Source organism: Apteryx mantelli, chromosome 2 (assembly GCF_036417845.1).
Source record: "Apteryx mantelli isolate bAptMan1 chromosome 2, bAptMan1.hap1, whole genome shotgun sequence".
NCBI lineage: Eukaryota > Metazoa > Chordata > Aves > Apterygiformes > Apterygidae > Apteryx > Apteryx mantelli.
In genome coordinates, this window is record NC_089979.1 from 129,631,673 (window position 1) to 129,653,520 (window position 21,848).

At 36.6% G+C, this 21,848-nt stretch overlaps 1 protein-coding gene across 9 annotated transcripts in view; it reads left to right on the plus strand.

The window, feature by feature from the left end:
* TBC1D5 (TBC1 domain family member 5) overlaps positions 1–21,848 on the plus strand; it is a 337,770-nt gene that overhangs the window by 312,926 nt on the left and 2,996 nt on the right. For 7 of the 9 annotated variants that reach the window (XR_010883476.1, XR_010883479.1, XR_010883480.1 and 4 more), the window contains 3 exons: positions 11,493–11,572; positions 12,303–12,479; positions 18,416–18,735. Coding sequence is in view for 2 of the 9 variants with exons in the window: in XM_067291524.1 (XP_067147625.1) it covers positions 11,493–11,572; positions 12,303–12,479; positions 18,416–18,709 (551 nt within the window). In the remaining 7 variants the exon portion in view is untranslated. Of the gene's footprint in view, positions 1–11,492; positions 11,573–12,302; positions 12,480–18,415; positions 21,625–21,848 lie in introns of those variants that run through there. The other 2 variants (XM_067291524.1, XM_067291525.1) reach the window with 2 other exon arrangements.

A 21,848-nucleotide genomic window follows, 5' to 3' on the forward strand; every position in this document is an offset into this window, starting at 1 on the left:
GGTCATCAGGCAGTGCTGTCAATTGTAAGATTCACATTACATTGCCTGACATCTCCCGGACAAACACTATTTGGAAGGCTTATTCAACATGGTTCAAAGCCACCTTTTCACTGTGATTATTGCAAACACAATGAGCAAGAAATGAAAAATGTAAAAACACATGATCAGAAACTTATAGGATACAGTTGCTAGTATAATTTTAGTGATTGTGTGAAATAGCACCTTTAAAAGCTTAATTAGATAGGCTTATAAGACTTCATCTGTTCCACTTTTAACAGTCAGTGGAATTATTACAGGGATTATTATAAAAATCATTTGCAGTGAGGGAGGGAGAGGATAAAGTTGGCTTAATTGCTGGTTATTTAGAAGCTGATGTGTTGCCCAGTATAGATCTGGATGCAGTAGTTATAAAATGTGTGCAATGTAGTACTGAATTCTTGTTTTATGTTTCATGGGATAGGATTAAAGGTTATGAAACTTTTGTATGGATAAACCGAAATGGAAATTATTTTGCTGCCCTGGGTTGAAATGAGATACTTTATTATTCACTGAGGTAATAAGTGCATTAAATAAGTTCCCTTATGCTTGGGACATACATAATATAATCCATACTTTATAAACCCAGTGTGATTAGAGGTGCTGGAAGTAAAAAATGCCACATCGAATGCAGCGCTGTGAGTCTAAGGGGATTGTTCCTTGGATAAGAAAAAAGATGTAAAATACTCTATAAAAAATCCCATACAAATAAAGAACATTAACAAGTTTATTAAACTAAATACAGGAATGGTTACTGTGAAACAAATATTTGTTGTATAGTTTGGGTTTCAGACTCCTGCTTCTGTGCATGTTCTGTTTAGATATATGTAGGAACAATAAAAGTGTAGATTTCTTTCTGCGTCAACTGTGTTAATCCCAGCAGTCCAACTGTGGTAGGCATCTATAAATCCTTTTACCCCGGTAGTCTTCATGAAGCAGAGAAGATTAAAATATTAAAGCTTATACAACTCATCATTACCTAAATTAACATCTTTCCTTGCAAGTTTTAGCAAATTCCTGTCACAGTTCTTTCTTCCATCAGCCTGCTGCTTCCTTCCATTGGCATAGTGAACATCTCCCTGCTGCTGTTGGACACTGACAGTCCACCTCTTCCTTCCCAGCATCTCCTGGGCATTGATTTCTCTTCTGATCTCCAGTTTTGAGGAATAAAACCTTGATAGAAGCTAGGTTTTGTCATGACTAAATTGTTAATTTCCCCATTATTTCCATAAAGATCTTTGGTATTCTTATGGCTGAGCCTGATTGTTGCCACTGTTCTGTTTTCTTCAAGGTCTGCCTTTGATTTAACGCATTATAATCATGTTGTATAATACCAACCAGGTGAGCAGGGCTGTGATATGTTGCTTTCACTCTTCACACTTGTGTAGCCTTTCATAGTGCCCCATCATTTCAAATACATGCCATCAAATGGACAAGCCTTATGTAACTTCTTTGATTTTGAAATATAAATTTGCCTGACTAGCAAAATGTATTAGTTCCCACAAGCTGTAGTGGTTTATCTTGTTTCTTAAAGTTAAACAGACTTTAAAAAAGACACTGCTTTAAATTAAAAACAATATTTACAACTTTATAACCAACTGCATCATAAAATAAACTAGTGTAGTTGTCTCACATGGATGATTCACAAAATATAACAGAATACCTCGTTTACTCTCTCTCTTTCTTTGTTCAGGGAGAACAATTTAAAATTTATCTCTTTCCATAAAATTGCAGTTTGAGAATTAAACCCTTAATTTGAATGGCATTTTTAGAATGCAGCAAAACACGGTGTAGATTAATGTATTGCCCTAGCACAGTGCAATGACGCAAAAGGGAGGATCTGGTTTGCACATCAACAGATCTGTTTGCACTGTAGAAGTTCACAGTACTTTCCTTGTACCAGGAGTTAGACATATATTAAGACTGAAACAGTTAATTAGCACAAATTTGATTTCCTAGGATAGGTCTAGACATATTAGATGAATGGCAGAGGGCTACTTGAATGGCGCTAGAGAAGACTTGTTTTCGCTGAAGAGGACTGCAGTAGGTAGGTGACACTGAAAAGTCCCCATCTTCAGAACAGAGCAGCGTCATGACTCAAAACTATACAGAGGTAGCAAACAGAAATCAAATCTGAACAAGCCACTGAAATGTGTAGGGAATAAAATTAAGGCAAACAAAGGGAAATAACTTTCCTTTTACATGTATTTCTAATTATTTTCATTAATGGGGATGTAACTACACGGCTTGAATTACTTTACTTTTCAGTTAGAATCCTGGCACAGATCCAGCACCACTGTCAATAATCCATCCTAAGGATTTCTGAATAAGCGATACAAATAGGTCTCAGAGCTCACAATAACTCTTTTTTTTTCCAGTGTAAATCAATGTTTAGCGTAAATTACAGTTTCTTCTACCAGACAGACAATTTGATATGCAGCTACTCACACTGTGAGTATACTGTACTCTTCATTCATTTCTGACATCAGACTTCTCAAGGGCAATAAAATGAAAAAATTAAAATAAAAAAATTGCAGTCATGTTGCCCAAAATCCAAATACACTCCATGAATTCCTAAAAAGCCTCTAATAGCATAACATTGATTTTAGCAGTTCTGCCCCATCTTTTCACAGCATCTTTGACACTAATGTATTCTTCTGTTACAGAAAAGCCATAGGTGTAAAAGGTTAGAAACAAGTTTGTAATGAACAGAGAAAATATAGTTAATAGTAGATTGAGATTTTTTTAAATGATGGAATAATCAAGGGACAATCATAACATACTCAAAAACTTAAAGAAGTTATAGAATACACAGGGTTAATAAACACAAAATGGTTGGGATGATGCATAGTGAGGTTTATAAATCGCCCCCACTCCTTCTTCCCTGCCTCCTGGAGATGGCAGTTCAAGCAAATCTCTTTGCTATAGCAACCACTATCCCTACAGAGAACAGAAAAATCCCCATAGTTTTAATCAGGGTCCAGAATTTCCTGTTTGCACTACCTTAAAATTGAAAGTGCTTGTTTCAAACTGAGTACTCCTTCCTAATAAAAAGTAGTCTTTATTAGCATTTAGATGCTTTAGCCTTTTTTTCCAGGCTAGCATAGCTGTGAGAAACATATTAGTCACTGAGGGAGCAGCCACAGTAGTTGAGCTGGTAATACATATTGGGTGTATATATTGTCTCCTATGCCAGTATTAATTGTCTTCATTTACGTTCAGTTCACCTCAGAAGAATCAAAAACTATCCAAGATTTAAATCATGGGTATTCTGTTGATTTTAATGGGACATAAGTTGCAACATTCTTTTTTTGAATGGCAACACAGTTTCAGCAGCTTCAGAGCAGAGGAAAGTATGGGTATTTTTTTTAACCGAGAAATGCAAAGTAGAATTTTACATGCAATATTTTGACCAGTAATGGTCCAATATATTGCTATTTACTTAGGCAAAACTTGCACAAACTAAAATCAACACACACATCCCAGTGCAAGTTATTCAGTTATGGTTATTGAATATCAATTATTCAGTCAGGTAAAATATTTAAATAATTTTAATTTTGATGTATTTGATCAAAAATGTGGAGGTTGTCTGAGGTTTTGATGCATTACGACTAGTTCATTGAAGGAGTTCTTTTGAGTCAAGTGAGCACTTTTCCAACTTTCTGTGCCTTAAATCTGGATGAGGGTTTTAATTTACTGTCACATCTGAGCATACATTCTGTGACCCTAAATTGTAAAAAAATAAAGTATGTGACTGTAGCAATTGGTAATAAAATGTTTCCAGTGGAAAAGAGCTCAAAATGCTGCAGGATGTACTTATTTCACACACATGAATAGCCAGATGCATAATACTTGGACATTAGGCAAGTTTCTTCATACAGGTCAAAAACTAAAGCTAACTGGAATGAAATAATTAGGGTGCAGTGTTTTTCAGTAAGTCCTCACCATAAGTAATTAGCTTGGCAGCAAAATGGAAGCTAATAACAGCAATAGTATTTTTTGTACAAATAAGCAAAAATCTAAACAGTAATAAATTAAAGGAAAACACATGGTGATATATTCCAAAGTTTTTATTAACACAGGTTTGAGATATCATAATTCTCTAATGGAGAAAGTGATGTCATAGAAAGCTTTAAAAACGGCTTTCACAATTTGCTGCCATTTATTCTATATATGACATGAATCATAGAAAATGTCCTTTAAAACAAAAATGCTTTAAGTGGAATTTCAGACATTTATGGATGTTTGGTTTCAAAACTCTCAATCTGTCCAGGTTTTTATGTGGCATTTACCATAATGGTATTTGAGTAAATCATTCTGCTTGTAAAATCAGAAACAGTGTTAGTGAGTTCAGCTGTACAAGAAGCAGAAAACTTCACATTTTAGAAACCTACACATGATCTACAATAACTGTCTTTTACACAACCATCACAATTTTAAGGTGTAATATCTACAATCTAGTGCAGTATGAAAGAAATGTTTAGATTGTAAGGAAGTGAAATAGTAAAGTTTTCCCTTAGGATAAGTTGCTATTTCTTACAGCTATTAAGTTTGTCACTTATGCAAGACAAATTCTCATTTGCTTGTCACTTCACACCACAGTAATTTTTTTTATATCTAGGGAATGGAAACAGCAACAGGAACAGAACTATTCCACAGAAGGCAAGGGAGAAAACACTTGCTTTGAGCTTTCAGAAGAAAACATTGCTTGGAAGTGCTCGGAAGCTGGTGGTGCTAGCAGGAGTTGGGCAAAGAGTTTTAGTAAACAGAATGCAGGTGAAGGAATATGTAGTGCATGAAATAGTGGTTACTATGTGGATGTCATTTGCCTTAATTATAATCAGCACTGTCCATTCATGTAAGGAGGGCGGGGTAGTACCTTCTGTCATCATCATCAGGGCCAAAATTTCACCAAAAAAATTAGCTCTGCATAAGAAGAGCATGCCCCATCACCTGCCATGGGAGACACAGTGCCTGTGCTTTTCAATATTCTCTTTACAGGCACAGGATGTCTGGGAATACACTCTTTTCCCGGTGCATCTTGACACTGATGGGGACATAAGATACACGTTAAGCATGGTTGGCTTTTAATGTGTCGATTATAGCTCATAGTTAGATCCTGCCTTTAAGCAAAGGATGGACAAAGTGACCTCAAGATCCCTTCCAACCTCATCCTCTGTAAGTTTGATTCTGTGCATTGCTATGAGTTGATAGTTGGTGACTTATTACCATGTATTTTGCTGTAACAGAATAACTGATGTCACAAGTATTACTGCACATTAAATATTGGGTAAAGTGTTGATGCTTTACACATGACACATATAGATGAATCAGAAGTACATACTACATAAATACACGATTTATATTAAAATAAGTGTTTTTTAAACAATGTAATACTTCACAAAGGATTTAATACTTCACATTTTTAAGATCCTGAAAATGTTTGACATTCAAACATTACTAAGTGATGCTTTCAGTATAATGCATGGTTGTTATAATAACAGATGCCATACACAGTGAGATAGGTAAATGAAATCCAGGCTACTTACTGATATTGCCTTCATCAGCACTAAAATCACAAACTCTTTAGTTTGAGGAGGAAATTTAACTCCTATCACTTGTATTTTTAATGACAGAAAGAAGTGTGAATGGATAACATGTTTTCCTGCTCAAACCCCAGTCCAGTTCTAATAGAAATGAGTTATTTATTGTGAAAATTTTATTGAGAAAATTTGATTAACAGAAGCTAAATTCCCAATCCACATGTTCCTGTTTTCTAATATTAGTAAAAAAAGAAGTCGTGCTATCACTAGTACACTCTACAGGAAATGTTGGAAGTATTTTCTGTAAACACTGCTTTCATAAAAAGGATCAGACAAAAGATTTGGAATGTGTAACTGTGTAGCTGTGTAGCCTGAAACAGAGTTGATATCTGTGGGGACTTTCTTCCTTTTTTTTTCTTTTTTCCTCTCCTTTTTTGGAAATATGTAAACCTGAAGTAATACAGGTCATCTCTCTTTACTGCTCACTACCTCAGTAATAAGAGTGTGCTTTTACATTCTCACTTTGAACAGTGTTCTCAGCAATGGCAGGCAAGGATGAAAAAAGTAGATTTAACATGCTTCTGGCACTGTTGATTATTTACAAATCATTGATCAGGAGCTAGCACTGGAAGGGCAGCAGTCACAATACAGCTTGCAGCTATTTCTAGTTAGCCTCTCTCAGCAGGTGTCATCTTCCTGGAAAGACCCCATAGACCAGGTTAAAATGAAAATCAGTAGGAGACAGATGTGCTTCAAAAAGGCAGTGGGGAAGCACAGGAGCAAACAGAGCTAAGAGAACAAGGACATTAAAGTTATTCTAAAGTTTCTTCTACGTGTACAGACACGAAGAGATGCCTGAGAAGACCTTGTCTCCCACAGACTAGTTTTCCTGCTAGTGCCACTGCCTGTCTTCATTTAACACAGCTCTGGATGTTTTTTTTGCAGAATCTGTATTGAACATCTGCTAAATTTTCAGTCAATTCTATTTGATTTAATAGGCAACTAAAATAATTAGGCTGAGCATACCACTTTTTCCACCCTCAGAGAGGAAATTTGACCTCTAAATCTAATATTTTTTACAGCCGCTTTCCCTAGTTGGGGAAGTCAGCAGTGACTATGCACATCATCATGCAATGTGTAGCAGTTCAGTCATCAAAGAGCATAAGCCTTCCCTAATTTTACTGCTAGGAGCTGCTGTGGATAATTCTACTCTTTCATCTTTGGACGGAGAATGATGGAATATCTTCAAGAGTTTAAATTTTAGAAATTAAGTTAGGGAGAGGAAATAGAAATCTGGATTTTTTATTAAATAACTACTTTATGGTGAATTTGCGTGTGAAGTTATTTACAGTTTGAGATAAGTGTAAGAGTAGGAAATGAAAAATACATTTTGTCTTAATTCGTCAGCTATTTCATCTAGCCTATTGCTACCCAAATCACTACAAGATACCTGGTTTTCTGTGTTTTGTAGAAAAGAACAAAAATGCAATCATTTGCATATTATTCCTCTGTAACTCCAATTGCCTTTAAAGTGTATCTGGGCCGTCTATCACAGTATTAATCAGGAAATAGTTATTGATTAATTGGTCCAATATCTGTCAAACATAAAGGAATCTGCTCATTTGACAATGAGTATCCAAACTTAATTCTAACCAATTATATAAAATACGTCCACTAGCTTATGTGTCCTGGTTGAGGGTAGCCTCAGTAGTGGATAATGGAGCTGACTTCTGAAAAGAGTAACTGCTTTTATGGCCCTAGTATTTCTGAAAAGTACAACCAGGGTTTGACAGTTCATTTTGCAAAACTTACACTTTTTTTTGTGCTACGCTGGAACAAATCCAGAGTCATGCAACGTGTGTGTCTGGGATCTCCTGCATCTCACACCAGTGCTCTGACATTCAGAGGATGGGATGCAAAATTCACCCTTTGTCTTCCTCTGGGATGAACTTCACTGAAACAGAAATCTCTGGAAAGCATTTGGCGGCAGCTAAATGAAATTTTGCTAAAAGAAAAAACAAATCTAGTCAAAACTAGTTGAATTCAATGATCCTTTAAGTTCTATGGAATTTTGAATGAAAACAGCTATCTCAGTAAGATTGATATTTATAGCATATAACCAGATTGAATTGGGTTTTGAATAGTCTAAAAGCCACATAATCAATTTTTTTGATTCATCATGTCAGTGTTTGTTTTACAGGTAGGAAGGTGTTCTCAGTTCCTAGTTGATATCTTCTGCATTATTTTTTTCAAAAAGTTGTTTATTGTTTTATGAAAAAGTATTAATTAAAACTGTGAGGTTTTATTATAGACAGTCAGATATGGAAAACACTAGGGAAAAAATCAATATATGGCCAATTTGTTGATACACATAAGTTTCTCAGAAAACATAGTAACATCTCTTGTGAAGGAAGAATAATTAAGTGATACAACTCTGTTTACTTAATATGAAAGTCCTTCAGCTGAGTAGTATCGTATCAAATATACTGCTTCCTTAGCACTCCTAACAGAGCTAGTATTTTTAGAATGTTTTCAGTTATAAAGATACCTTTTGAGCTACGAGAGGGTAACATAAAAGGAAAAGGCTTTTGTCTGCACTCAAGAGCTTAGTTTCCTTGTTCATCTCAGTGCTAAGTCTCACTGCCCTGCAAGGTGTCCCCAGGAGAGGGTCAGGGCTGGGAGGCCCCGAAATGCGGCTGCAGAGGTGCGTACCGAGTCACTTGCCCTCTCTCCTCTTCCTCCTACCTCTGCTTCCAGCCCAAATGCCTCGTCAAGGGTGGTCCCAACAGGAGGATGTGGGGCGAAGGCATTCTTGCAAATGCAGATCGACTTTATCCTTTCTTCTGAGGCAAAATTTTTAATTCCTCTCTACTCATTAGCTGGGGGAAAAGGAGAGTGAGCACGGATAAGTTTGGGCTCCATACTTATCACTTACTTATTTAGTAGGTAATAAATTCTGCATTCAAGAGGGATGAGGGTAGTAGATTAGAAGCCATTTACACTTCAAGGGCACACTTAGAAAAAGCAAAATCCATTGAGAAATTCCATAGGGAAACTTTCAGTCTCTTTCCTTGTACTACTGAAAGAAATTCCAGTCTATAACCTTACATCTCACCTGTTATGTACTTGGGGGGAAAAAGTGCCTGATTATAGTGCTTTGCATCTTGGCACATTTTTCTGTGTTAAAAGGAAGTGTGTTCCTTGAGTCCAAAATAGTGTTTTGGAGCAAACTGAGTGATTTTTTTTTCAAAAATACATTTTAACCATTTTAACTGATTAAAAACAATAAGCAATACATATCTAAGACGTGCCATGCTGCACATTAAAACAAACTGCAAGTTCAAGCAATAGCTTTAGAAAATCAGCTGAGTTCATTGATGATTAAAAAATCTTACTGTATTTCCAGTCTTTTCTCTCTTAATTTTTTCCCCTGAGACTAGTGTTAAAATCCATTATTAATCTTGCTAAAGTAAATATGTGATGATATGACCATTTTTATTAATATTTACTGCTGGCTAACTATCATAGTTCTATTTATAAGTTGTTAGACTTCTCAATATATTGGCTTTTCAAACAGTTACAGCTCTTTTATATAGAAATAATGTTTTCTTTTTCATTCTTTTGAAATACTGCCTTAAAAAACACCTATAAAGAAGAGAAGTAATAGTAGATTATTTCCACATCATATAGAATGACTTTCAGCTTTTGTTTTCTCTTTTTTTCCTGATATTTTAAATTTCCAACATTTGGTCTTTAACAGATTTGAGGCATGTTTTGAATTATTTTCTTGCTCCATCTGCTTAGTCACTATGCATTCCTGAGTTTTTAATGCACATTTTTAATATATGTGGGGATCAAACACTATAGAAATCTTTTTAATGCTGAGAAATGGAAAAGACAGTTGAATTCAGTGACTCGGGCTGTGATTAAACATTGTTTACCTGCTGAGGAGGACTTGGACTTTGGACTTCTGATGTTCAAAGTTCTGAACCTTTTAAAAGAAGTAGAAAATTATGCACTGCTTGTTAAACAGCGGAAGTCAAGATTTAAAGTAGTAGTTTTGTAAGTAACACATTTTAATACTTGCCAGCAAGTTACCTTTTATTTACTGTTACCTTTTATTTAGCAAATTGAGAGACTAGACAATTAAGATATACAATGTAAAAAACAATAAATAAAATGGTGAATTAATTATTCTTTCTGTCAATTCATGATGCTACATATTTGTTAAAAGATAATGTTTTACATTATTTCTAGCCTTCATAATGCAATGTCTTTATGATATAGCTTGTCTCAAGATTTGTACTTGATATTGTTCAAGTGTACTGTGTTTGACTTCATTGCTGCAGGATACTGCTGCTGTTTTATGGTACAAGTGCTAAATAATGTAAACTTGGATCTCCTTGTTTAGATAGGCTGCTAACGCAAAGCTGAGTTATCATACCCCCCACCATTGCCCTTGACCTTGATCACACCTTCTTTCTTGAACTCCCATCTTCTACTGCTTGTTGTGGCTCTAACCTCTTTTATTCACTTTAGTCTTGGATCCTATCCCTTCTTTGCCCTTTCTGTTCTTAACTTTTACCAACTACAGATTTTCTTGCCCACCCACAATTTCAAACTTCTGTCTTTATACGTAAGTTTTAAATCTGCTTTTCTCCTTGTAATCTATCTTCTCCTCGTCCAGCCTCCTTCATCTCATGCTTTCACTATTTATTCTGTAAACACAAAACTTAAGCCAAATTGCTCAATATTTTTCCTTGAAACCTGGTGTTGTGTCAGAGTTGTCAGCAGCATCATATTCATCCTTGTCAGCATAATCTGTAACAGTGTTTTTGGCTTTTCACTGGTTTGGTCCCTCAACATGTAGGATGTGTTTAAAAACAAACAAAAGCAATGCTTGTGTGGATTAACAATACAAAGCTCTAATTGTTGAACACCTGGGATACTGCGATTCAGACCAGCAAAGCATAGTTCCCAAGCGAGTGTCACTGAAGGATTTGTACTGAGCACTATGCAAGTAAGACAGGAGTGGCACAAAAGAATATCCTTTCATCTTCAGTTGACAGATACCATCTCAGTCTGTAAATCAGTTTGCTGAGAATCACTGCTGTGAAGGGAAGGGAGGAGTTAGGAGCCTGGGGAGGGACCTAACGTGGCTTAAAGAGTCTGCAGAACTATCTGAGCTATGGACTGGTTTGGCTTACAGCATTGCCTGGGATTTTTACAACATGGTGTGTCATGGCTCCATCTCTGAGGTATTAGCCAGCCTCCAGCCCTGCCCCCAGCAAGCACCACATACCAGTGTACTGAAGTGCAGTCTTGCAGGACTGGTCTATAGGTAGAGAAGACAGGGGTCTTCTGAAGTGCCAGTACTGTACTACACTTTCTGTCAGATAGGAGGTTTTGCTCTGCCCTGGGTCTTTTACTTAATATAAAGGGGTCAGATAGGGAATGACATTTTCAGTCTTGTTATATAAAACGAGCATCTGCAGTGGCCACAGGATCTGAACTAAAATTGCTGAGCCTCCTACCTTAACCCATCCCAAGAGCTCAGCAGATTCCTGTAAATGTTCTTGAGAGCTTCCAAAGGATTCACAGAATCAAACATGTATGCAAGTCTGTGAGCCACAGAGGCCAAATTGTCTTCTAGAGACCAGTAGAGCAAGAGTCCATTGGTACATTCAGGCAATAGAAGTCCGGCAGCATCATAGCGTTATTGTAGGAGCCTTGACAGCAGTGACAAGCTTTGCTTGGCCTAACCCCCACAACTAGTGAAGTTGTCACCATCTAGGTCAGTGTGTGAAAATGCGTCTGCAAGTCACAGGATTTGGTTCTGAGAACATAAGTCAACTCAAAGTTGGCAGTACCTTAGAGATTATTCAGGAAGTTTCTCTTTTTTTGGTGTTGCAGGAAATATTCAGGAAGTTATATTACAAGAACACTTGGAAAAAGAAGATGAAATTCTGGTTTCCCTGGCTGGTTTGAAGCAGGTATAGCTATTGATTAACTTAACCTTCTTGTATCCCACATTGCTATTAATCCTTTCTCTTTTTTCCTCCTTTTTTATTCTTTTTTTTTATACTGCTGTTTTGTCTTCTGTTGTAGCTGTTTTACAAATACTAATGTATCAAGCATTGCAGAGTACTTTTATTTAGAAGGTAAAATTCAGCTGTAAGGAGTTCAAATGACTTGCACATTTTCCCCCTGAAAAGTTGTGGCAATATCAAAGTAGAACTGAGGCAGTGCAATTCCAAGTTCTGGATTAATAACACCATCATTTTTCTTGATGCAAAATGTACATACTAAGCATGTACTACATGCTTCTGACCACATTATTTAAATGTAATGACATTTGAATGTTATTCAATGTAAAGAAAAAGTACTATAAAATGAGAATGCTACTGAGCTGAGCCTTGAAATACATTTTATCAGGAACAATGTGGCATGTTAAATCTACAAGTGTGATATAGGGAATAATCGTAGCAGTTTCATTCTTTTTAACTTTCTTGGATACTTGTTTTCCAGAATCTGATACAATCACATTTCACTGATATTTATATCTTTAACTAATATAGGTAATAATATTGACTTACTTCCTATCTCTTCAAAGCAAATATTATGGGAAAATGATGTGTGAAAGCATTCTGCACTGAGCTACAGAAAATTTAGAATTGCTCCAAGTTTCTGACTTACATTCTTTCCCCTCCCGTTCAACAACAGATCAAGGATATTCTGAAAGGTTCCCTGCGTTTCAACCAGAGCCAACTGGAAGCTGAAGAAAATGAGCAAATCACGATAGCAGATGACCACTACTGCTCCAACAGTCAGAATAAGGGGACGAGTGATGTCCTGAAGGGATCTGTTACAGCAAAGCAACAGTTCATCCCAGGACGTCAGGTAAGATACAAATATCTCCAACAGGCCATTGATAGAGTTAGCCTTACATTTTTGAAGACTTCCTTTAGCATGTCCAGGCATTACATGAAAATACACCAGTTCCAGCACACCTCTCCTGTAAAAAAAACAGGGTTCAGTCAGAAGCATAACTTGTGTCTTGCTAAGTTGTCATTTGCACTGTAAGCACTCAAATTCCCACCAGAAACCCAGGAATGCTGCTGCATGTAGAGCTGTGCTTGAAAGTTTCTCTCTAACTGCTGTGCTGCTCCCACTGATTTTGTTGGTGCAAGCTTATGTTCCACGCACAAGTAATTAAGTCAAAGTTTTATACAGTGTTTGGGGGGAGAGTGTTTTTTTCAAATCGTTGAGTGCTTCTTAACAAGTCAATTTCACGTAAAACGATGTAAAAACTGGAGGTAAATGGCCCCATATCAGCTGATTATTCTCATTGTTTGTCCTCTACGGTTCCATTATGTAACAGCTGATTATCTGCATTGCAGTGTATCCATGTAAGTGCCAAAAAGGAAATAGCTAGGAGGTTACTTTTACCTTCTGCTCCATTTCCTTGGTAAGAGTTCTTTGTATGGACTTCTTGACTCAGTAAACACAGTTTCCACATACAAAACGTACAGTTACAGGACAAGTTCACACACAAAGAGAGTTTTTCCTTCATGTTAAAAGGTATGCATAGGTGCCTCTCTGTCTAAGAGTTAGACTAATTCAGATGTGATCTTAAAAACAAATAACTTTTTATGTGCACATTTCTGTATCCTTTTCCATATTAAAGTTCTGAAGTTAAGTCTGCCATGTCAATACTAATACTCACACTTGTGAATCAGTGGCAACACTGTCACCTCAGTCTAACTAAGTCTGCAATCAGTTTTCTCTTGACAAGTTTACTTAGAAGAAATATTTCTTGATTTTCAAATAGTGACATAGGTTGTTTTGATTTATTATACACAATCCCCCAAGTTAGAACATTTTATTTTAAAAACGTATTTTAATTGTATTTCAAATTGTTAATTTAAATAATAATCGTAGGTTCAAAGAAAAAAGTTTTGCTAGAACATAATTGCTCCTTTAGCTTTTGTCATTACAGTCAGTAGCTTCTGCTGTATTAAAGGCATAGGTTAAACTCTGATGGTAGCATATTGGAGTGTTCATACAATAACCTCCTGGTATTGCCTTTTATCTCCTTGCATTTTACACAAAAGTGCCTTTGGCTTTCCCACCGAAATGGCAAATAGCACTTTGGTGGCAATTTTAACTTGGATTTATTACAGAAACTGGTAGGTAGAATGTAGTATAAAACAACAACCTGACGAATTAGTGTGTGCAGCCTTTACTTTTGCTGAAGAAGCCCTTACTCACATGCTGGTCTAAATGTGTGTCACTAAGCAGAGGGGCTGGGGCATTGCATGTGGAGCGCTGGGAGGGGACCAGGTGAGGCACACCTCCTTCCCTGCCCGTGCAGGTTTCTTTCCAGTGGAAACTTGAGGGGGTGATGTGTAGTGAGGTCTCACCCCAGTATGGAGTCAGAGTATACATCCAGAGAAGGATTTGTGGGTCCCACGATTTAGATGTACCCTGTGATAATACTACTTATAAGGGAACTATGAACAACGTGAGTGAAGGCTGTAGGATCTGAGCTAGCAGAACACTTAATGAGGCTTCAGCGCTGTGTGGTTTATGTTTGCGGATACAGTACACTCATACTGATTAGCCTTCTCTAATCTTATATTCTGGAAGTTCCAATTATGATAATGAGAAACAGCCTATTACAGAAAGAAAAATAAAAGATTAGGTTTAGCACCGCGCATTGTGGGGAAGCAGCACTGCAGTCCAGTAGGAGGGTTAGCATCCCACCAGCCGCTCACTCAGCGCTCTGTCTGAGCCTGGCTTCTTTAACTGCAGCCTTTACAATGAAAGGAAAAGAGAAAAGCTTTTCACCACACCTTTTAATAAAAAGGAAGATGAAGTTGCTAAGTTTAGTAGGCTGTGAAGTGAGACTGTTAATTGTTGGAGGGGGGCAATTTCCACCAAATTGGGCCACAGCCCAGCCTTTTATTCTAATGAGGAAAATGGGTTGTAGTGATGCCTCCGGGTCAAGCTGGGACGGTCTTCTGAGAGCTGCAGAAGGCTTAAAAAATTCTAGCCATTTCTAGCCCAATTACTATATTTCTTGCTAAATAAATTTTACCATATTTACATTTTTTGTAACTCTGAAAATGTGTGTAATTCTGTTTAATATGACTTACTTTGTAGAAATTCTACTCTGGCACAATTATAGGTATATTTCTAGGACTGCTGAAAAAAATTATGATTTACTATGGTGTAAACAAAATTGAAATCCGTTCTTTTGTGCTTGGTTGTTATATAAGTACAAGGTATCTATCATTTTTAATTTATTCTAAAAGTGCTCATCCTCTTTTTTTTTGCCTCAATGTCCTTTTCCAGAAAGTAGGGATAGCGATACAGTGCTTATTTGCAAAGATGAGAACTAAAAATATAAAAAATACGAAAAAGGCTCAGAGAAGTACAGCATTTGTGAGAATGTTTGTCTTTAGTAGCAGTGCACAGTTGACAAACAGAAGGCTTCTGTTGCTAAATAATGAATGATAATTAACACATTATCTTGCCTTTATGTCTATTCAAAGAAGGAGGCAAAATGAGCTGCTGTTCTTCTAAGCTTACTTGAATTGTATTCTTACAGTGAGTTTTAACTCATTCACAGTATGAAAGCAATTGAAATAAGCCTGGTACTAGTAGCTGATATTCATCAGGAAAAAATGTTTGGAGAAGCCATATGGCAATGGGCGTAAGGTTGTTAACTTTCAAAGCTACTGGAAGTATAATTCTGTCATTTTTCATTTATTCAGTAGTGGCAGCAGATGGGAGAAAACATGGTTCATGTCAGCATGAGTTTCCTGAAACAGAAACAGAGCAGAACAAGAAGGGGGGAGGTGTTTTACCTCTGGAAATATCACCACCAAAATACCAGTGTATTCTAGGGATAGGCAAACATTTGCAGCAGGCCCTTTTATGTCGTTGTGATGTCAATATATATGCTTTGCTGCTTTTCAGATACTTCGGTGAGGTATAGTTCTTAACTGATAGCCAAAAATATGGGTAGAACAAAAAACAGTGTTGCAAAGCACAACACTAATGAAAAGAAATTGGTATGAGCGGGTTTTTTTCCTTTCCCCTTCTTAAAGGGCAGGATTTTTTTTAAGTATGCAAGAGCACATTTGTCGAAGCAGAACTTAGGAAACTGCAACGCCAGCACAAAGTATTAACGACTACGGGCTCTTGCTGGGATTCACTGCCAGAAGGCATTCAACCTGTTGGCCATCCTTGGCTGTGCCAGCAGGGAGAACACTGACCACACCAGGTGAGGGTGCCGCTACATAACGCTTTTGTCTCCTTATGAAAAGTGAAGCCCTCTTGGATGTGAGGGTTGTGAGGGCGGAAATAGTGCGATCCTAATAGCTTGGAATAATTAAGTGTATAATTTTGCAAAAGAAGGCTGTATTGTGTTCATTGAGAGCTTTTAAATAGAAGTGTGAAAAGAAGCCAGGTGAATTGTGTCAACAGTTGTTGCTTAAAGGAACTGTATTCCTGTTGCACAGAGGAAAAAAGCAGGGAAATATTGAAGGGGCATTTAGAGCTCCCGAAAGAGCTCCAGTGGCCAGGCCTTGTCCACAAAATCAGTCAGCCGCCTGCTAGCACCGTGCTGGAGCAGAGCCGTGCTTGCACGCTGCCGGCGTCTTCTGGCCCCTGGAGGTGGCAGCAGATGAACTGACAGCTAATGAGGACACTAATTCAAATAGACCAGATGAAAGCAAAGCACTAATTAATAACGAATGATGTCTTAGATCAAAAGTGCTTAAACAGTGAAGCATCTCTCCTGGTAGGATAAATCTGCTTGGTTTTAACTTCATGGTAAGTAATTCAAGTTGTTTACTCACTTTTGAACTACACGCTTGTATACAGTACAGGAAGATTGGACTTAATTCTGGTAGCATTCAGTACTGGTCAGTTGTTGATATTTTTAAAAATAATCTGCTCGGCTACATTTGTATGAATTCTATAAAGTCTTTTGAGGAAGATGAGTAAGTATCGAAGAATAACAGATGTAAAATTGGCATCAGTCTGACAGCTGTCTTATATTGGGACCTTTCAAATTGTAACCAGTGCTCCGAACTTCAGATATTTCCCTTTGAATGAGAAAATATTAGAACGTGTTATTTACAAAAGACAATAATAGATAGTATTATTGTATTTAGGTACCATCTAGATAACATGAAAAAAACTTTTTTATAAATTTTATAGACAGGATATTTAAAAAATTTACTGCAATGGAAATATCTGAATTCCCATTCATATGACTTTTTTTAAAGAAGCAAGTCACAATTCTGTATTTGAATGTGCTTTCACATTCTGGTGATATTTATTTTGTGACTTTTAGCAATTTGGAACAACTGTGTAAATAATAACCAAAAATTTACACCTCTCTTATTTTCTACTACAGTTTGTTCTTAATGACTGGTGGGTTTTGCTCCCTAAGCAACTTTACAGACCCCTTTCAAGAATATTCTGCTCTATAATCAGTAATCTAGGCAATGGTAAATGGTTTTCAGATGTAATAATAAATGTGGTAAAAAGTTTTGCTGGAGGCCATGAACGGCTTAAATCCAGGTTGCACTTGCTAGTACCTGTGATGACCTCCATAATTGTATATACTGTGCCATGGGACTAACTTTATTCAGACTCTTCCCCTTCTTTCTTCTTTTTTGCTAATGCTTCCTTTTCTCTCTGACTAATACCTGCCATCTCTCTTTTACTCCAAAGTGAATTTACATTTTTTGTTTGGTGAAAGACTCGCAACAGAAGGGCTTGTATTTGACACACATGTTGACACACATTTCTCCAGCAGCCCCTCAACTTCGTCTCCCTTTTCTCAGCATTAGTGTAATCAAATATATTGGTTTCAGCAGTGCTGGACAGGGGATGAATCCATCTCCTGCAGAAGAAAATAGAAGTTGTTGTCCATTCGGGTTGCATCCTGGCTAATAGGCTGCCAGTTTTGTCAGCAAAAGAGAATTCCCACTCTACTGATTAGGACAGTCTTGCTCCTAATTACATTTTGCTCTTTATGTTGAAAAACTGGACTTCTCCTGAATACAGCTAGTCTAAATATAAGATTCCCAGTTCACAGAGAATTTGTTGCTCCTCTGACATGTAGCTTTATTCCTCTACTAGAGTCTCAGGGATACACATTCCCAGGGTCTAACCAGGCAGAGCAAGGGGTTCCTGGAGACTCGTTTTCTGGTGGAGTTAGAAGTGCTCAGCCCCTTGCCCCACGACACTTAGCCTAGAAGCCCTGGGGGCTCCGATCTGCAGAATCCAAACTGTTGCACACTGAGCCAGATGTATGTACAGCTCTGATTCCAGAAATCAGAGTTTTATTAGGAAATTTTGTATCAAGCCATTCTGCAGAAGAACTGCAAAATGCCATTCTGCCTATAAACCAGCAAAAAATTCTGTAATACTGCTTAGTGAATGACTATAGGAAAGTAATAACAGTATGAATATAATACCTAAAATCTTCACAACCATAATGTGTGTATTAGATGCCTAGCCACCATGATCACTACATGGAAGTACTATGATAATGAAACATATTAGACCCCTATGCTCGAGAATGTCTTTTTGGAGTGTTAGCTTGTATACTTTTGTAAATAACAAATTTTTTCATCTTAATTTTTTCAGTTAATACCCACTTTATTTTTAACTTCTTGATTTCGGCTATGCTATTTTTAGATATTGATTATTCCTATTTCCCATGCTGAGAATTACTGGTGTGTGTCATAAACCTTTTTAAGTGGTAAAAGTGATACTAACTTTTAAGTCCTTTCTGTACTGTTGTCTTACAGACTACAACTGACTCAAGCACTAGTGAAAGTAAGAGTGCTGATGACTATATTCTGATTTCCAAAGAAGAGGAAGGAAATAGAAGCACTGCCCAAGAGCCAACGCAGTCCCTTCTGGCACACAAGGAGGCACCAGTGAAGCAGGAAGCTCCATCTCGTTCTTCTTTGATATTCTCTGATCCGCTGATGGGCTCCATTTCAGCCTCCTCCAGTAATCTGAGCTCAAGCCCTGATGATGACAGCAGTAATAACAGCAAAGATTCTGATTTTACTATTGTCAGCCCCCTGGACCTCTAAAGAAACAGGTTGGGACAGATCGTGAGGTCAGTTGTTACACCTCAGCTCAAATTGCTTTGATTCCAGGGGCTGGATGATTCTTTGGATTAGAAGGACAGGCAATAGATAAAGGTAACCCACTTCAGCTCCCAAAAGCCTAGATTTAAAAAAATAAATAAATAAATTCGGTTGCAACTCATCAAAAGAATACAAACCTTTTAAAGACTGCCTTAAATAAAAATCCAGTAAACCCGAGTTCTAATATACAGTTATACTTAGTTATAGAATTATCTTAGGAGCTTTATTACTATAGAACTGTCGCTTTCCAGGTACATAGAATAGTATGTGCTGAGTACTGTAATGGATTAGGAAATATGTAGATACTTGGCATCAGACCTTAAGTGGCAAAGACAAGCCAGATTTAATAACTTCCTTTTACAAAATATGCCAGACTAGGTTTTCTGAAGGGGAAAGGGTACTATCTCTTCAGAGATTGTGCTTAGCAAAATAGAGGTTGTATATCAGAAAGATTAAAAGCATCATCCTGACACCAGGTTTATCCTCAGCTGAGGACTCCTAGTTTCTTCATTTTCATCTGACAGTAACTTGAGGTGTGTTAGAGGCACATGTTTGTCTTCCATTTTTAGTTGTTCCTCAACATTGTGTTAAAGTAGTATCTGTTACAAATTACTTGAGGATGGAGACCTATACAGTAGAACCTAATTTCCCTTTGTCTACTCTTTTTTCCCTTCAGAAGTTTCAGTGCACCTCTTCTCCTCATTATGTCTGACTATTTTTACTCTCCTTGGCATGAATTAATTTTGGCTTTACTGAGATTATTATGGTTAAAACAGTAGGTGCAAGGGCAATTACAATATCTAATAGTGTAGACTTGAGCCAGTTGAACTAAAACTAGCTTGAGTATGATAACTTACCAGGGAAGGGTGCAAAGAGATATGAAATGTTCATAATTAAAAGCACTTTATGTCTCATTACTATTACCTATAGATTCTGTTTACAAATATGCCTATATGATGTCTACATTTCTAGTCAAAAAAAAGATAATGGAGCAGCAACATTAACCAAGTTTCTGATGAACTCTATAACTTGTTCTTCTATGGAAAAGTATATTTCTTTCCCATCAAGTACATAGTACATCTAATAAAATTTTTTCAAGTAGATAAGATTTTTTTTGTACTCGCTGATCCTTTAACTCTTTTGGAATTCACAAAAAGAAATTAGTGGTAAATGGAAACCTGTTCTTTCTGGACCTACAATAGAACTATCCTTATAAAGGAATGCTATAAAACTACTCTATTTATAACAACAGCAAAAAAAAAATGTATTATTTAATTTTATGGTACATATACAGTATACCATGCAATAACTTTGTAATTGCATGGCAAAGCTTATGTTAATAGGCAATTAATAAATGGTAGTTATTTGCTGATTAGTCTGTAGTTGTAAATGGAGTTAAGCAGAGTCTTCCAGGATGAGGTGACATGTAGTTTGCTGGTCTTAAATTTTACAAGGTCTGAGTGTCAGTGACTGAAATGAAGAGATAATTGTCCTGTAATTACATAGTAGCTGCCATATCCTTACACACTGAAAAGCCACCATGTAATTCTGAGATTATATGTGCCTTGTAAAATGATAAAATACTAGAATGTTATGAGCAGGCATAGCATCATACCTCTGTGTGACAGGCTGATATGAGCAGTCAGATGACTGTTTATTCAGTTGAAAGATCTTAAATGCATAACATTTTGGAGAGGTGTTTATTTTGGTTTAGTTTTAAGCTTGATAAAAAATCAGTTCAGAATTCAACATGCATGTCTGTCTTCAGGTTTATTTTATTTCCTTGAGCTTGCATGAATGCCAGGGGATTAAATCAGTGGCTGATGATTTATTTAGGTCTTTCAAGCTTTTCTAGCCTTAACCCATTCAGCCAGGCTTGTGCCACATCAACAACAATCTGTTCAAGAACTACCTATGGAAAGAGGGAAGAAATATTATGGAGACAGAGGGAAAAGAAAAGTTTTATATTCTGTGATACATAAGCTTTCAAAGGCTCCAGTACTTTGGCAGGGGAAAATGTTTTTACTTTTTTTAATTTTTTTAAGAATCATTCTTTCAATATCTGTTCTGTTTTTTTGTTTCAGGGATCACATTGCAATTTTCTTGAGCAGTCTCATTGCCAATAAAATTGTGATTTGTACAGTTCTTTTATTTTTGTAAGCTAGTTGTATCTTTAATATTGCATATTTTAAAGCAGTGCTTAAGGTATAAAAATTTGTGGAGTTTCTAACAAGTTTTCACTAATCAGTGAATACCAATGAGCTGAATGCCTGTCATGCCATGGGATATGATAAAATCTCTAGGAGAATAGAGGTGATTATATGAATGAGATTAGAGTGAATTGCAATAGATTAATCCACTTTGGTTATACCATGTCCTTCCACATCTCAAATATGTAGTCTCTGATACTTGGTCATACTGGGAAGATAGTTAAAATTTTATGTAGTCATTAAGCCAGAAACCTCTAAGTTGGACAAAATGTCAAATCATCACCTTGTCTTGTCTTATGGTAGGAATATACCGAGAAAGAATTGTCATTTCAAATACAAGATTATTCTTTTTCTTCAAAGATGGCCTGCTCATAATGTTCATGGATAAAAATAACCAGATAGAAAATTATATACATTGGAAATTACTGACGAAAACTAAAATGGGGTAAGATGTGTATCTGAGACTGTTGGACTGGATCTCACATCTGTAATTTATGACTGTTTCAGATCTCTTGCATGTCATATCAATTGTATGTACTGCAGAAAGGCAGTGTCATATTTTGACTGGGTATTCATTTAGTCATGGAACTTTGTGTCTTTACTCTGGAAGAACATCTAGCCCGCTTTATTAAAGAAAGAATTAACAAATTTTCTGGGCTGTGTTTGTGCTGTTTTCTCAAAGAGGGGGGAATTTTTTTTTGACTAGAATATTGGAAGTCTGATTTTTCAAAACAAAGATGCTTAAAAACTTGAAAGCTATGCTATCATATATATATTATTATTATCTTAATCAGATTTTATGTATTTGATCCAGGAAATCAAATTGCTTGTTATTGTTCTCACCAAAAGAACACAGAACATTTCCTGTCTTA